The sequence below is a fragment of the Castanea sativa genome, chromosome 1, assembly GCF_040712315.1.
Source record: "Castanea sativa cultivar Marrone di Chiusa Pesio chromosome 1, ASM4071231v1".
NCBI classification, from domain to species: Eukaryota; Viridiplantae; Streptophyta; class Magnoliopsida; order Fagales; family Fagaceae; genus Castanea; species Castanea sativa.
Window position 1 is genome coordinate 64,409,663 of NC_134013.1, and position 18,196 is coordinate 64,427,858.

The 18,196-nt window shown below is 36.8% G+C and overlaps 3 protein-coding genes across 3 annotated transcripts; 1 reads left to right on the forward strand and 2 right to left on the reverse strand.

The window, feature by feature from the left end:
- Positions 1 to 244: 244 nt before the first annotated feature.
- On the reverse strand, positions 245 to 4,313 carry LOC142622234 (uncharacterized). The gene is made up of 3 exons (XM_075795680.1): positions 4,151 to 4,313; positions 2,916 to 3,645; positions 245 to 1,879 (listed from the first exon to the last, which is right to left on the reverse strand). The coding sequence occupies exons 2-3, from the start codon at positions 3,621 to 3,623 to the stop codon at positions 551 to 553; spliced, it is 2,037 nt and encodes a 678-aa protein (XP_075651795.1). The 5' UTR covers positions 3,624 to 3,645; positions 4,151 to 4,313; the 3' UTR covers positions 245 to 550.
- Positions 4,314 to 8,060: 3,747 nt separating this feature from the next.
- On the reverse strand, positions 8,061 to 10,734 carry LOC142633059 (large ribosomal subunit protein mL54). Its single transcript, XM_075807339.1, has 2 exons — positions 10,604 to 10,734; positions 8,061 to 8,825 (listed from the first exon to the last, which is right to left on the reverse strand). The coding sequence occupies exon 2, from the start codon at positions 8,814 to 8,816 to the stop codon at positions 8,421 to 8,423; it is 396 nt and encodes a 131-aa protein (XP_075663454.1). The 5' UTR covers positions 8,817 to 8,825; positions 10,604 to 10,734; the 3' UTR covers positions 8,061 to 8,420.
- Positions 10,735 to 14,525: 3,791 nt separating this feature from the next.
- LOC142618222 (prohibitin-3, mitochondrial) lies at positions 14,526 to 17,690 on the forward strand. The gene is made up of 2 exons (XM_075791131.1): positions 14,526 to 15,539; positions 17,451 to 17,690. Exon 1 carries the CDS (start codon positions 14,695 to 14,697, stop codon positions 15,529 to 15,531), a length of 837 nt encoding a protein of 278 aa, XP_075647246.1. The 5' UTR covers positions 14,526 to 14,694; the 3' UTR covers positions 15,532 to 15,539; positions 17,451 to 17,690.
- Positions 17,691 to 18,196: the final 506 nt, after the last annotated feature.

An 18,196-nucleotide genomic window follows, 5' to 3' on the forward strand; every position in this document is an offset into this window, starting at 1 on the left:
ATTTTTTTTTTTTCTCTTTTTCCTTCAGCTGCTAAATTAATCATTGTCTAAAGGCATTGACAAACTTGGTTCCCTAGATTTTGTTTTAAGCTGATGCACATTGAACGTTTATCTATCCATTAAATCACAAGCCTTTACATACTGTAAAGGCATATCACATTGTGCCTTTCTAATTCCCTGCCTCCCTCCTCCATTGCCCTTTTACCTGACTAAAAGATAAGGATAACAGATAAATACACACTAATACAGAATATTACATTTTGTATTCTGCTAATCAGCTCCAATACAGCATGAAGCATAATTCTGGAGCCAGTATTGAAGAACAAGTACATAACTTCTACATATTGAACAAGCAAACATGTTACAATGACATAAACAAAGGAAACATGCTAATAATTTCTAAACTTCAGGAACCAGCTAGAGGACTGGTCTGATCCTTCTTCTAAGTCAGTGCATTTCTTTTTTGTTGGCATGGTTTCAAGTAGTTACTTCCTTTCTGCATTTGAGGGGCCTGTATCATTTCAATACCCAAGTGTTGACATCAAGTGAATCAAGCTACTGAAACTACAGGACACTTGAAACTCTGACCTTGTCGCTGCCTGCTTATTGGGGTTTTCACAGATAGACCTGATGCACCAAAACAGAAATATTGGCTCCTCGACCTTCTATGACTGGAGCCTTGTTTGGTCAAATTTGGTGTTTCATCATCAAATAGTTGATTGGAGGAAGATGGTCCTGCCACATCATCTTCAATAAAAATACCTTTTTGTTTATCTACTGAATTAGGTGAAGAAAGTGATGATTTTGAAAATGAACTTGATCGAGAACGGTGTGGCACAGAAATATGAGGCACGGCCTGCATAACACCATGTACTAGCCCTGAAGCAAATCTTTTCTTCGCAGATGGACTTGATTGGTTGCTCCTGACAGAAAGTGTCCGTTTGTTGTTAGGAAGTGATGAAGGCTTTGAAAATCTCTCTCGAAGAGGAGTTGGAGCTTCATCTGAACTGTTGCATTTCTTATATGATTCAACTGAACCCTCATCAATTGATTTTTTGGATCTCTCAGTTTTCTTTTCTTTCATCCGGGGCCATGGAAGGACAGCTTTTAATCGTTGTGCTGCAGTATTCATGGAGCCTGGTTTCTTGCTAGTTAGTCCCTTATTGTTCTCATTGGTTGAGTCATATGGACTAAGTTCAATTGTAGATGAACTCATTACTGCACTACCCTGATCAGCAGTTGCATCTGATGAATTCTCAAGGCCCGTATACAAGAATATTTCTGTGTCAGATATTCTAAACAAAGTTCCCGGACTGCCACCATTACCTTGCATCTTTATGCGAGAAGCAATGGCTCTTCTTGCAGTATAATCCTGAGAGCCAAACATTCCCCCAGCTGAAATTAACTGCCTAATTAGCATATCTGATGATGCAGAACGTGGCTGTTGTCTAAGGTAATCAAGTGGTGTCAGGCCATCTACATCATGGACATTCACATTGATTGAAGGAGAAGTCATCAGAAGCTGCACAAGGTCAGAGTGAACATTCCCAATGATGGCCATGTGAAGAGCAGTCCTTCCATCATTATTTTTGGCATTGATGACATCTTCCATATTGAAAACCTTCCCATATACCAACTTCTTCATAAGCTCAATTTGTCGGTCCAGTCTTCGAAACGCAGCTGTCTGGAAACCGGAGACAGCCTTATGGAGAAATGTTTCTCCAGAATTGTTTTTCAGAGAGATGGATGAAGGAGACGCAGAAATTAGAACTTCAACTGCGGCTAATTGGCCCCTATTTGCAGCTACATGAAATGCTGTATTGCCCTGATGATCAGTGGAGTTGATGATATCATAGGATGCTATTAGATACTTAACTACCTGCATTAACAACAAGATGTCAATTTTTTTTCTTCTATTTTTGCTAAATAAGGTGTCAAGATTTTTATTTATCAAGTAATTGGATTTAAAATAAAAATCCTACAGTTGCAGCATGTAAGTGAAAACCCCATATGGGCCTTAATACCAATATTTGAGAAATATTGTAAATTTAAATCAGAGGTTTTTGGATATCAATAAGTTTACCAAGGTTATTTCATACAGCAATAAAATATTAATAGAAAACTAATTAAGAGTCAGGCAGCAGGACTTTAGAACCAGTAGTTCATAAGAGCCTCTGAAAAAGAGATATCTATATTTGCAAGTTTACTCTTTTCTAATTCGTTTTCAACCTAAGATATAACTTTATGGAGCAAATTAACTTTAAGATAAAAAGGTCCATGCAGATCACGGTGAACATTTTATAGATGGTATTGTGTCATTGTCTAACTTTGTACAAGTTAACTGTTTCGGGCAGCCTTTCTTATCCAACAAAAGGGGCATGCATCTTAAACCACTTTTAGGCCAAAACTGACGAGTATAGCTTTCAAGGAGATGAGGGCCTGACCTCATCATGAGATGAATATCTAGTATGATTGGTGACCTACTGGTTTAATAAAACTTGGATGAGCAGAAGCCTGAGAAAGGGGGCTTAGATTTCAATTAGCATATTCGTATTATCCATTAAGCCTGAGTATTTAGAGTTGTAAGCCATTTTAAAAGTTTATATGAATATTTTCAAGCATTTAATACCCTGTTGCTCAAGCTTCACTTCCATGATTACATATCTTTAAATTGGTATTGTAAATGAACAATCAGTAATTTAAGGTGAACGAATCACTGCTAAAGTAAAATTAATTAAAGGATTTCCCAATTGTGACTCAGTTATTTCCAATGTTTTTTTTTGGGGGGGGAGGGTGTGGAGATGACAAAATAAAAAATTTAGTTCTATGTAATGGTAAAGTATGAGCAACAAAAAACAGGTACACAAGAACAAAAAACAAAGGGTCAGTTTTCCATGAGCTTATAGTAGTCTCACCTCAACTTGCCCTCTCCCAGCTGCAGCATGTAGGATAGTTGAGCCCTGAACATCTCTATAAGCCAAAATATCAGAGCAATCAGCAAGAAGCTCCTTTAAAACATTCAAATTTCCTCCTCTAGCTGCAGCATGAATAGCCCTGTTCATCATCTCCCACTTGTAAACTGAAGGGATTTCCCCAATGTGCTCCACCATTTCTCCACCTTTACCTGTCAAAAACCTTGGGGAGACTGCAAAATCAAAAAGAAGCCTGAAAACCTCAGAATTCTTACTCCTGGCTGCTGCATAGAGTATGTCAGTAACACCATACTCTCCTTCCCCAAAAACAAGTAAAGGGTTCCTTTCAAGAAGTTCTTGAACAAAGCCCAAGTCCCCAGCTGAGGCAGCAGTGTACATAAGCCATCCTCCATATCCAGCTCCAATGAGTGAATTTTTCCCTCTCTTGGATTCACACTCAACAAGAAGCCTTCTTGCAACCTTAGAACGACACTTGGCCACATCATCAAACTGGACTTCATCATCCCAGACAGTTTCAAGTCTTCGAATTCGGCGTAAAGAGGTAAGCTTGATAAGGTGATTGCCATCAATGCGAAGCAGCTCCCGGACCAAGTCATAGTGGCCATTAGCAGCTGCCCAATCAATTGGAGAAGCATACCACCATTGGTCCCCAGTGCTCTCCCACCGAAGAGGAAAATATGTTGGAGGCATTGGGAAGATGAGAAACTAGAGACTAGTGGAATATGATGATAAAGATCAAAGCCTATATGTGAGCTAAATCAAATTCTTTTCAGAAAAAAACTAAAATCAATTCAACGAGACAGGCAGTATTCACCAAGCATATTGAACTTTTAGAGGTTGCAAATACAGAGTGAATGAGCAGAGTAGAACTAGACAAAAGGAAAAGATCAAAGCAATCAGAAAGAAATTTGAGAAAGAACACTTCTATGCAAAAGAGCGGGAAGGGAACAGAATAAAGTTAGAACAAACAAAATGAGAAGAAGCAAAATATGACAACTAACAACAAGATAAGTAAAGAGTCAAGCCTAAGAAAACCGAGAAAGACACATGAAGAATTAAAGAACTTTACTAAAGCTTACACAAGGAGACAACAGAAGAGGACCCCTTATGGTTTTAATGTAGTGTAAGCTGTCGAACTACCTTTAGTAAAACCAATTACAACTCTGGCAAAGGAAATGAAGGATAATAGAAGCACAGTTTGTGAAAATAAATAATACCTTGTATGTTTTGATGCCAGGTTAGTTAGTTGGAATTAATAATATCAACTAGATGATATGTGAAAGGAAACAGCCATCATTGCTCACACAAAGCAACCAGAGAAAAAGAAATAGGCCCTCAAAGGTGGAGAATAACAATATAGTTACAAGGTCAAACACTAATTATTTCCATAATGGAGTGCAAATACTAAAACTTTTTCATTTTTTTAAGAAAAAAAAAAAAATAGAATAATGCTATGGCCACAACTTTTTTCACAATTGTTTGTATACCTTATTATGATCGAAATAATATCACTTTCACCTAGTCCACTAATGACACAACTTTTATTATACACCAATCACAATTGACCATGTCAGAAGGGAAAAAATATTGTGATCCTAAACTTTTATTTTTTAAAACTAAATTACCAATTTCACCCTTCAACTTTGTCTAAAGTTTAATTTAGTTTACTGACTTATAACTTTATTCAATTCAGTCCTTCCATTAGTATCAAAACTGAGAAGATGCAAGATTAGTGAAAGTTGGAGGACTGAATTGAATAGTGAAAGTTATATATAATATCCTAAGGTGAGATTCCTTTTGAACAGTAAAAGTGCAGTTTAGAGAGACAAACAATGATGGTCACCCTAAAAGATAATTTAATTAAGAATATATATATACACGAGAGGGAGAGAGGATAATTTTCACTTATATTGGTTGGTTGTAGTGATGATAGAGGTCGCAAGCTGAGCCAATTGATTGAAACTTTCACTGTGCAGAAACATGAAGATGTTGTAGTACAACTTTCAGAAAGAAAAAAAAAAAGAAGAAGAAGAAGGATTTTGGAGTAATTATAGGAAAGCTTAGCAGGATGCCTCTAAGTTTTGGAGAAGTTTTAACCCAGCTTATCATATTATCAAATGCTTAATGACCCTTACAAGTTACAACTTTCTTAATTAATTTTTAGCCTTTGGATAATTTGCCACGCGTGGTTAAAGTGATGGTTGAACTCTTGGGTCCACGTGCTGGAGCTTGTCCCATTCAAGTACTCAACCAAAAAAGTGTTTCTCTTTCAATCTGAATTTGATCTGAAACATCATTATTATAATTCTCAGATTTCTTTTAACTTACAGCTTTTGGACCTAAAAAAATTATAACTTAAGATATGAGCAGTGACTTAACTTAACCCAAGTATTGCTTCACATTTATAAACAGTAAAGTGCTGAACCTTACAACAGCTTAGAGCTTTGGAGTCCAAGGTCGTGCAATCCTTCCAGCTGCTATCCAGAATTTTTTTTCAAACCATTTATCACTTCAAACAGATATATTTTCAGCACAAACTACCCAATTTTTGTGTGTTAATGTGGCTGGGATGCTGCAAGATTAGGCCACAGAAAGTGCAACTCTTTTCATTGATATGGTAATAATGTAGCACAAGTAGTGGGTGGTGCAAAGCACCTTTGGACTGTCACATTAAATGATAATTTTGCTAGTTCAATCAACTTTTCTCCCCCTATTTTCAGAAGTTGATATATTGAGATTTTCATTTGGTAGTTAGTTCTTTTCATAGGTACTAGATATTTACCAAGACAAACCAGGGCCACTTCAAGATGAAATGAGTTCTCTCAAGCACCCACCAAAGAACACTTTTATCTTTCCAATTATTCCTTCTTATAAGGAAACACAACCATTCCTGCAGCATTGCGTATTAAGATTCAATCCATATCACGTCCAATCCATAGTAAAATCCTTGCCCCACCCCCAAAAACAGCATAATTGGTTAAAGAATAAGTCCGTCGACAAAACTTATTCATCAACTTTTTTTACAACCGGTTGAAATGGTAGATTGTGAACGATGTCAAAATAAAAGTGGTGTCGATGGTGATTCTTGTGAAAGTGATTTGTCTACCATTCGCAAGTTTCCATCTCAACAGATTGTTAGATAAGTTGTCCATGGCAAAGTTGCTAATTAAAATGTGCATGTGAGTAGAAAATATAAAATTGAAAAACAATTCATGAGAGATGCATTAAAGCTGATACGCATGAATGATGCAATTTGCATCGTGGTGCTTCAAATCTTGAAAAAAGGAAGCCATGTGGTCAGATAAACTTTTCAAGGACACCCTATCCATGGCTTTGGTTGTAGCACCAAATCTTCGCAAAAAATTTGCCAAACTTTGTCTCCAAGAACAATTCTTCTCCCTTAAGAAGTAGATGAAGGGCAACATCATGAGTTTTAAGATCTACATACGTGTATGATTCATCCCCCCAAAAAATATATCAAGTAGAGAAAATAACATTCTTGCCCTCTCTAATTTTTTTTTTTTTTTGGGCTCTCTAATTAATTTTAATGTTATTTACGTTTTAACTCTTAAAGTGTAATACCACGAGTTTTGTAGCGAGTTTTATAGCTCAACTGATTAGCACGTTTTGGGACCCAACTATAAGAATTTGTCCAATTAGTTAGCTCATCTACCCCTTTCGGAACTAAAGATGTTAGGTAACATATTAACCCCGTGTTTGGCATGTGTCGTCCACTAATGCTTCCAAACCTCTGCAAATCAAGTATGACATACTCAATGAGGAAGCTAGCTGGATTTGCTACTCTGTTCGAGCTTTTATATTGGGGGCTTGTACCTTGCAGATTGGTGAGTGGTGCTATTTTGGCTCTTTAAAAGCCCTGTAACTAGAAGGTACAAACTCTAAAATAAATTTTTTTGACCAAAAAAGAAAAGAAAAGGATGACATGTGAGAGGCAGCTTTACTTTTTGCAGTACCTGCATCAAAAGCCATAATAGAGGGTGGGATACCTGCTTTAACAATAATAATGCATGTGTTGGTTCCCTGCTTCTATCATTTTCTTGCTTTTCTTTTCTTCTGCTTCCACTAGTCTCTTTCCCACTTTAATGTTCACATGGCTCGAAGAAAGGCATTGACAATCTCTATTGTAGCGCATAGTTCAGTCCCAACACTACACCATCATGGTGGGCTAGAGGGTAGGGTTGTAACTTGCAAGCCATGCCGCACTACAATAGTTCATAGGAGTACCAAGAAGGCAAGAAATCTGGACCACCAAAACCAATTCATATCGATTATAAGATGATAAAGATTGACAAATGTAATGTCCTTATCAAAAAAAAAAAATGTCAATGTGCCCATATGTCCTTAGTTCATGCAATATGGAAAGATAGGTTCATCAAGTTTACTTGATAGGAAGGGCTGGACCACCAAGTCACCAACTCAATGATACGAGGAAAAGTGAAAAAAGAAAGAGATTCTAAGGATAAACTCCAATCCCCCACCATTGCTAAGAGGGGACAAGAGGATGTGGCTTCCACCTATGAAGTTCAATTGCAATACCAAAACTCAGGTCCCAACTCCCAACAGAGTGATGCAATAAATAGTATATATAATAGTCTGTATTAAGCCCAACATCTTCCATGTATAAAATCCAATAATGCCTTAAGCACACTCAATGTCAGCACCTTATATTGTTGCATCCTTGCCTCACAAGCAGTTGGGGATCCGACATCTAATGGACCCTATAGAAAATGTATCTTAACTTTGGAGAAAAATGCCCACAAGATGCAATGTAAATTGAAAAGTAGGATAATACGTCCTTTGCATAGCAACCAGAGAGGAACCATGAACCAACATCTAATGGAACCTATAGAAAATCTAATTTAATAGTTAATTCCCACAACTAGGTTTCACATAGTGCCACCTCTCAAAGTAAAGAATCACCTGTCTAAATGGGGTCCATCTCCACAATCCCCAGCCCCAAGTCTATAGCATGCATAATGTTGTAAAACTAAAATATCATGTTGGAGGTCCTATTAACGATTTGATTTAAGGCATTCCCCCCTATATTGCACATCTGGAAGATTGTTACCATAATTACATCATTCCGTCAAACAGTCAAAGTAGTAATGAACAACAAATCCCTACAATGAGGGAAATTAATAGGAACTCAGGGTCAATAAAAAAAAAAGTACAAAGTGACTGTACAACCTAGTCCAATTATAATGTTAAGCAAAAGATAATGCCATGGTAGGGCTCTGCCACAATGCTAGTGACAACATATCAAATCTTTTCTGCATCATTAAACATGATAAATCTAAAAAGTGGAGAAAAAGTGTTCAAAGCTACAGAGAAATTCTAAATCATTTCTTCTCTGTTCCGATCCCATTTGATCATTTCCACACATGCAAATCAATCAACCAAAAGAATCCCAGAAGATGAAAATGAACCAGACTTGACAAATAAATGATGCCTCTAACAGATTTTAGTTTAGTTCTTGGCCTTAAGGGAGTTGTTTTCCTTGATCCTTGCTCGGTTGTCTAGCTTAACAAAGCGTTTGAGATCTTCATAAGGGAGGGTTTCAGTGTTCTTCCTCCTTAATTCACTCAATGCTGTTTTTTTATCGATCAAATGCCATAGCCAATCGGGGTATTCAGAATCAGGTAGGATCTTGGGATCTGCCCCATCCTTGAGGATATTGGCACCAACCACTGTAGTAGACTTGACTTCTTTGCTAAGAATTGATTCTTTTGGTGCATCACTGGCTGCACTCCCTTTCGAGCCCTTCTTTGCTTTACCACTGGAATATGTTCGTCGGCTTACCACCCCCATTGCCTCCCTGGTAATGGCAATGCTTCTAATCAATCTGACATGGTTCATTGCCATAACTTTAACCTGTGTCACATCAATGTTAATGAATATAGGAAGGAATTGTTTCTTCACAGGAAAACTGGGATTTATACCCTAACACAATCAATTTTACATGGATTTACTAGTTTCCAAGTTCCTCCATCACCTGCATGAATGTATATTGGTCAACAGATTATATCCTTCTAAAGTTAATTTTCAAGGGAAGCTAAGCACAGACCAGGAATGCTTACATGTTAGAGCAATTCATTCAACCATATGACAGAAAGACAATATTTGACCAATAATTTTTTGAATGGTCCCATGTTTGGGCCATAATGAGATACATGCTATTGTTTTTTTTAATAAGAAAGATATGTTCTAATGTCGTATTAACTATTTCTCTTCCTTTTAGACTTTAACTTCCATTTATTGTATCTCTCTAGGACTACTTTGTGTATTTCCTTTGTCCATGAGGTAGCTCCTTTTCCTCAATAAAATTCCATTACTTATACCCCCAAAAAGAAAAAAATCTACCTTTCTCTTACAGGGTTATATCTAAAAATTAAAATGCCAGTGCTCATTCAACAAAACTAAGCTTGTAGACTACCAAATGAAGCAAAAGCATGTGAGTCCCAACATCCAGAGTTAGAATTATTTTTTGGCCAGTAACATCAAATGCTTTGTTAAAACAAGAACATGAACAGATTGTCAGTAATTCTTAATTCTCACGTATCTAAAATAATCCCTCAAATCAATAATCGCAATCATAAAATGGAACTGTATATCACAAAGCTTCTCTTCTACTAATCTTTTGCAACTCCTAACATTCTAAAGTACTCAATCTTGTTCAGCATTAAACTTCAATTCAACATTCGCAAACATATTCAAACTCAACTTTACCCTCTATATTGCTAAAGGATCACGAGCCAAACTAAAACCTCCTGGTAGTTCCTTGTATTAAAATCATCAAACAGCTTGAGTGTAACATAACCGATTCAAGAAAATAAGGAATTAGAATAGCACCAATTCAGTTTCCTCATTCAACAACTTACCCAAAAAAAAAAAAACAGGATTATAAAAATCCTAAAAAATTCTTATCTATCTCCAACAACTACCAGATAACGACAATAACAAAGCTTTAATCCCAAAACATTTTGGGTTGGCTACGGATTCTCAATAGATTAATCAGGTCCACCACTAGTATCTTTTTCTTTGCCATTCAATCCTATTGCATCCAAAACCATATACTCTTTGTCACCTTCAAACATCCTTAATTAATCTGTCTTTTTTTTTAAATGTTATTTAAGCTCTTCTTTTACCTCACTGATCATTAATAGCAAATGCCATTCATAGCAAATGCCAATCGCAAAGTATACAAAACAAACAAATTTTAGATTAAAACGTTAGATAACTAGGAATTAAGCATGAGTTTAGTATGACTGTAAGGCTCCGTTTGGTTAGTTGTTTTTGGGAGACTAAAAGAGCGTTTTTAAAACCCCAAAACTCTGTTTTCACAACAGCAACTCTTCGTAAACGCTCATTTTAAACTCTAAAACACTGTTTTGCAATAGTTTATACAAACGCAACCTAAGTACAACTTCTAGTATCCAATGAATACCATTAGTACTTGTGATTGTGAACTCCTAAAGAACCCTAAACTACGAAAATGACACTCTAACGTTACCGCAGCTTAAGCGCACCGTTTGGTTAGCTGGAGAAATCAGAGGAAAATCAAATAATTTTGAGAAGCTTGTAATTTTAGATCTACTACCATTTTTCTCAAACGGTGAGGGAATTCAGAAAATTTAAATATGAAAAAATACCTGGTTCGAGAATTCGAAGATTCGAATTCAATATGGTGGCCCCTGCTTTTTGATAAGAAGCTTCTTCTGCGATAGGGTTTCTCTGAGACCCAAAAATGGCAGGCAGGCACTGCAATTTGTTGAAGGAGAAATGGACAAAGGGACAAGAAAGTTCTGCTCTTACTATTTTTTGGGCCATTGCTAAAAGCCCAACTCTAAAACTAAGTTCTTTATCTTAACGTTGGGCCATCTTCATCATTCTTACCATTAGGGCCGAAATCCACTAGTGGGCTTTATTTCTTTATTTGTTTTTAAAATTGCAATTTTTTTCATTAGAAACAAAAATTGTAAAGCAAATATTCACCTTTTTTATCAATTTATGGCTAGTTTGAATGGAGGGAGGAGGAGAATAAAGTAAAGTAGAGTTGGCTAAAAATAGGTATTTTTTTTGTTTTAAAATAACAAAAAAAATTTCTAGAGAAACAAAAATAGCAAAGTAAATATTCACCTTTTTTTTTTTATCAATTTAAAGATGCGCGTTGTGTTGTGTTGATTAAAATCAAGATTTTTTTAGCAGAGGTTATATTCTCCTTTTTATCAATTTAAAGACATGTCTATATTTGTTTTTAAAATAGAAAAAAATTTTGAGAAACAAAAATAGCAAAGTGTATATTCACTATTTTAACAATTTAAAGATGCACGTGTCATTTGAAATCAAGAATCATCGTCATTTTTGGAAAGAACTTATTATATGGTGATTTTTTTTCACAAATTTTTAATCTGTATATAATGTCACACACTAATAAGTAATTGAATTGGGTCTAATGCTTTTGTGCACTAAAACTCTACCAATTGTTGAGGTGCAAATTTTTGGGCCCTAATTTTATTAGCCCACTCACAAAAATACTCACATAAGCCCACAAATTATTTTGAGCCCACATAAATATTTCTCACATATTACCCAAATATTCTCCATGTTCTTAAGCTCCCACAAATATTCCCTATGTAAGCCCCACAAATTACCTTGGGCCCTATCACAAATATTACCCATTATGTCCCACATATTATCCAACTTGGGTTTTCACAAAAATACTCATCACATTATTATCAAAATTAGGCCACAAAATTATACTTCCTCCACAAAAAAAGCCCAAAATCATTTAACTTGTGGGCAAAACCCAATAAAACTCTTTACAAAGCTCATTGCTACACGACACTTCTAAAACCCGTTGCTACACGGCACTTCTAAAGCCCACTGCTACACGGCACCTTTACAAAGCCCGTTGCTACATGGCAATCTTACTAAGTCCGTTGCTACACGACAATATTTTTACAAAATCTCTACTTATTTTTAAAAAGCTCAAATACTAATTTGGCACTTACTTTACAAAACCCAAATACTAATTTGGCACCTATTTTAGAAAGCCCAAATACTAATTTGGCACTTACTTTACAAAGCCCAAAAACTATTTTGGCACTTACTTTACAAAGCTCAAATACTAATTTGGCACCTATTTTAGAAAGCCCAAATACTAATTTGGCACCTATCTTACAAAATCCAAAAACTATTTTGGCACTTATTTTATGGAGCCCAAAAACTATTTTGACACTTATTTTACAAAGCCCAAGTAGCAATTTGGCATCTATTTTATAAGACCCAAATACTAATTTGGCACCTATTTTACAAAGTCCAAATACTATTGGCACCTATTTTACAAATCTCAAAACTATTTTGGCACTTATTTTACAAATCTCAAAACGATTTTGGCACTTATTTACAAGGCCCAAAAACTATTTTGGCACATATTTACAAAACCCAAATACCATTTTGGCAAAAGTAATCACCTTATGCTTAAAGCCCAAAATTATTCCTTTGGCAAAAACATATTTTCACATGCAAAATCCCTAACTCATGGAAATACAATTGCTCATTCCCAAAAACACTTCTCTCATAAAGTTTATGAAAGCCCATATGCATCACCCATGGCAAAACTTTTGATTTTGTAGGAATAACCAAGCCCAAAGAAGCTCAATTACGAAGCTCAGCTGACCTAGCCCAGCTCACAGCAAATCCAGCAGTTGAAACTCACGTGAGCTAATCAACCAAATTGCAGCACAACCTGACAGCTGGGGCCCATTACTATTAGCTATAACTTGTCCAATCATATCAAAAGTGGACACGTGTCCAGCAAGGGTTAAACCCTTCTTTGAGAAGCTGAATTCTCATCATTTATCATGTGACACAAAGCTAAGAAGACATGACATAAAGCTGGGAAGCAGTTAGCCAGATGTCTCTCCTTTCTTCTCCAACCTATTTGGTCAAGGGCTAAGGGCAACCATAACCAGACCATGAAGGCTCTTGCAACAACTTGAAAATGACTCATTATCTTGCCAAAAACATGTGCTTTCTAGTTCATGGACCAAGCACACGAACTCAAATGGGGAAACTTAGGGAAATGTGGTTTGGAGGGCACCAAAGGGATCTTAGTAAAGTTCCCAGCAAAGGGCTCCAAGATTGACACCTAGCTTGGGGTAATACAATCTGCCCTAGGGAGCTCTGATTCTAGTGCAGCAAAACCAAGATCATTAGCCTAACCTATGCCTTAATCCCATTTGCCGAGGACAAATCAAAATTTAATACCAAGTCAGAACCCCAGCTATTATTTCCCAAAACAGCAAGAACATTATAAAAGCTAAGCTTACCACTCTTGACCCAAATTCTAGGAACGATTCTCTAAGGATTTTCTGAAGATTGAGGCTGATTTAACAAAGATTATTTGCTAATCACCCCCTAAAACTCAACTATAAATGGAAGCTCTCCATCAACACTCCAACGGAGACCAAACAACACTAAGAGATACAAAGTTTGAAAAGCTTCTCTACCCTCTTCTCCTTAATTCTCTGATAATTCTTAGTGAGGTTTTGAATCTCTGAAACTCTTAGTTTCAAACTTAGAAACTAAGCTCTTCAACCTATAGCTCATAAACGTCCCTCACATCTCTACTTACAAGCTCTTACCTGTCCCCAGCAGAATGTTCCAGCAGCTTCACTACACACACTCTCTCACCACTCATACTACCTAAATTGTCCCTCATTACTCACTACTTATACCATACCAATTAGCATACCTTGACACCATAATGATCTTGCTGCACTAGCTGGAATCTCTCTCTCTCCCTTCATCTCACACTAAGTTTTCTCATTATTTGTCATAATAGACTCTATAATATTTATTTACTCATTCACTATTGAAGGTTATGATTTAACTGTTATTATAGAATTTTTCCCTCATATTATTGTATTAGAGGACTCTTCTCTAGAGCCGATGGATGATGAGTTTGAAAATGTAAATACTTTCCTTAATTTGTGAAATAGCTAATAGCTGGAGATTTATTCTGTTCTGTCTTATTTTACTGCTGGGACAGCTTAACACTGGAACAGTTTACCGCTGGGATACTTTACCGTTGGGATATTTTACTACAGAAATATTTTACTACCGGACTATTTTCTGCAAAATGCTTTTTAATCAAGCTGACATGTTTGTTGTAGGAATTGTTTATGAGCCATCCTTGTCAATCCCAACCTAAGCCCAAAGCATAAAATATGTTGAATTTTTCAGATCTTCATTGATAGCCTTTGGGCTGTGCTTTGAGCCTATCGTTGAGTTTCGATTTAGACCTCCAACCTAACAAAAATCTCATTTGTCGGAAAGAAAAACTTTTTTGCCCCCGACACCAATAAAATCTTATTTCTTTTAATAAAAGATAATAAAGTATCTATTGTAAAAAAATTATGAACACAACATTTTTTACGTTTGTAGGAACTAATTTATTGATTATTGAAGAATAACAAAGAAAAAAAATACTCCCAAAAACAAAAAAAGAGAGAAAATACGAACTGGCCCAAATAACTACAGCCCAAGTTATGCTGAAGTGGTCGAAGGGAAGTGTTTCACTCTTTTCCCTTTGCCCAAGCAAAGCATCGAATACATAAACCCATTTCCTAAACCCCACCCATTTCCTAAACCCTTCTTCACCTTCAGCCGCTTAAAAATTCTCACTGTCCCAATATCAAAAACCCTAACAAACCCACACTCACTCACTCACTCAACCATGGGTAGTAACCAAGCCGTTTCTTTACTGACCAACATCGCACGCGCCGCTTTGGGACTCGGCGCCGCCACCACCGCTCTCAGCTCATCTCTCTACACCGTCGACGGTGGCCAGCGCGCCGTCATTTTCGACCGTGTCCGTGGAATTCTCGACGAGACCGTCGGCGAAGGTACTCACTTCCTCATCCCATGGCTCCAGAAGCCTTTCATCTTCGATATCCGCACAAAGCCCCACACTTTCTCTTCCGTCTCCGGTACTAAGGATCTCCAGATGGTCAACTTAACCCTACGCGTTCTCTCGCGTCCCGAGGTCACGCGCCTCCCCGAGATCGTCCAAACCCTAGGTCTCGAGTACGACGAGAAGGTCCTCCCTTCGATCGGAAACGAGGTGTTGAAGGCCGTCGTGGCTCAGTTCAACGCCGATCAGCTACTCACCGAGCGTCCGCAGGTCTCGGCGCTTGTACGGAACGGACTCACCGAGCGCGCCAAGAACTTCAACATCGTGCTCGATGACGTGGCGATCACGCACTTGTCTTACGGCGCTGAGTTCTCGCGCGCCGTTGAGCAGAAGCAGGTGGCGCAGCAGGAGGCGGAGAGGTCGAAGTTTGTGGTGGCGAAGGCGGAGCAGGAGAGGCGTGCCGCGATCATTAGGGCCGAAGGAGAGAGCGAGTCGGCGAAGATGATTTCGGAGGCTACCGAGAAGGCTGGAACTGGACTCATTGAGCTCAGGAAGATTGAGGCCATGAGGGAGAATGCCGCGACTCTCGCCAAGTCCCCGAATGTCGCTTACTTGCCCGGTGGCCAGCAGATTCTGATGGCTCTCAATGCCAACCGTTGAGAGTAAAGGTATATTCATTCTTATCATTATCGTGTTTTCATTGTTTTTACTATAATTGCTAATGTGATAAGCCATACAAACTGATGTATTTAACTTTTAAACACAAGAAATTCGTACATTATGATATTTTGCTGATTATTACATTCATTGTCATTTCAGTTTGTAAGTAGTAAAAATAGTTGTAATCTTAGCATTTTCTCATGATAATTTAGAATTGTATTGACATGTAAGCAAAAAATTGCTTGTGTAGTATATCACCTTAAGAATTATGTGTTTGTATGATAAATCAATGGTGCATGTCATTTCCTTCAAGATCAAGCAATGAACTTTGCTTTTGCTTTGCTTCTGCCAAGTGAAGTGCCTAGACCCTAGGGCTTTGAGTTTTGAGCTTCTATACATTAAGTCCAATGTTCTATTGATTAATAAATATACTTATACATAGTTAGGTCAGTATGTATGTATGCATTTGGGAAACCAGTTGAACTATTATTGAAGTCACTTCTCCCTCTAGATGGAATGGTTCTTCCACATTATCATTGCTCATTTCCTTCTTTTTATCGGAGGTTAGCAGTAGCCTTAGTTATAATTTTTTTTTTTTTATAATGTAATTTATTTATTCTTTAGAAGTATTTTTTTTTAATACATAATAGTCTTGAAATAGACTTGCTTTAAATCATTGCTTGAAAAGATATCAAGAAAAACTTTAGCCTGTTTTTTACAATGCATAAGTTTCTGTCGGTTGACCTGTTTTTAAGTTATTTAGCCTGTTTTTAAGTGATTCAGTGTTTAACTATGGGGTTGACCTGCTTCTGTTTTATATGTGTGAAACCTTTGTGTTGTTTAAAATGGAATTAAGGACAATCAGTTAGGATAAAACAACAAACAAGGAGTTATATGATGCTTCAAATTTAGAAAAGTAGGACATTCTTTTTTTCTTTTCTTTTCTGAGTTGAAAATGGCAGGAAGAATTTATTAATGAGAATCAGAATATACAATGTTCTTAGGCAAGGAGGACAATCCTCAATCCAAAGGAGAGGTCCCTCAGTGTCTTGAGCATGCTTAGCTAAAACAGGAGATGCATGCTTGACTGATTTGCTAATAGGAATAAGAGAGACAACTAGAAGTCTGCTCAGTGTGTCTTTAACATCATCAAGAAGCAAACCAAACTCTGAGAGATTATCTCTGTCTATTGTAAGAGCCCGAAAATTTTTTGGATCCTCACATTCAACTTGCAGCTTCCAAAAGCCAGCCTCAATGCTTAAAATATGAGTCTTATGGACAGCTAGGAGTTGTATGAGATTTTGTTGTATTGATGACTTCAATTTGTCACAAAAGGCAGCTAGAAGCATGCCTTCTCCATCTTTAATAACAGCACCTATTCCCCCACTGGTTATCAACCTTGTGTTTGCCTATTGCAAAATTTAACTTGTAAAAATTCTGATCTGGGGGTTGCCACTTTTGCTCCCAAATACATTCTTTTGATAATTAAAAACTTAGTGATATTTGTTTATTATAGCTTAATAAAATTTGCTGAGACTATTCAATTTGACTGTGGAGGAATTTCATTTTCTTGTTGCAGGCCTGACTTGATATCAGAAAAGTAAGACTATCCTCTATAAATGTATTCAACCTTGGTTGTTGCTTTGTATATATGACTCTTGTATGAATTTCTAATACTTGAATAGAAATTTTAATTAGCTTGCGTGCTTTGTTCTGATTCACATGTAAAAATTATGGGTTACATTGGCAATTGTTTCAATGTTTTTCATTACATATCATGACAAACACTGTGAATTGGATTCATCTTTAGGAGGCTGTATGCCAAAAAAAAAACCCTTAAAACTGTCAGTGTGACAGATCAAATATTATCATAAAACATCCAATCATAAATTTTCATTTTTTGGCTTTTATGTTTGCAGGGTCTCATGACATGGCATAACAGCATGACGAGGTCACGGATTTGGACAAATTGTTGGTTTATTGCTCTGAAGTTGTTTCTTTATGTATCTAAGATCATATCATTTGAACTTTCTTAAGATCCAGTCATTAAGAATTTAGGAAACTGTTTTGGATGTTTTGTTGAAGAGCATGGGTTTTTTTCCCTGTCCTAGAAGTATGACAATGTTTATAACTTACGTAATAAAATTGCGTTTTTGATATGTTCATCTATGCCAAATGCATTTTCCTTTCCCCAATTTACTTTATGGCCATCATTGATGGTTCTGGTTTATCGATTGATTTTCCTTTTGACGCAATACAAGATGATCTAAATGCTGTCATTAAGTTCTGTGTGTTTTATAGATTGTGGAGCTTAACGTTGTGATGAATTCAACCATGTATGCACTTGGTAATGTATATAGCTGTTATGTAGCTTCTGGTGGTTATCTTCATATAATACCTAGTAAGTGGAGAATAGTATCTGTTTATCTAGTACAGGTGTGCATTTACTGCCATCAGATAGGGTTGCAAGCCTGCAAATAAGCTCAAGCTTGGGTTGTTAAAAAATACAATGGTTGATCTCCAGTTGAGTTATGATACCCACTTACCCATGCTCAACCTGAGCTAGATGTGAGCTTTATGTATCTAAGAACAAAACTGTAAGCTCATGAACAAGCTCATTTATTCTATCGAAGTAAGAACCCCAAAATGTACTCTTTCCCATAAT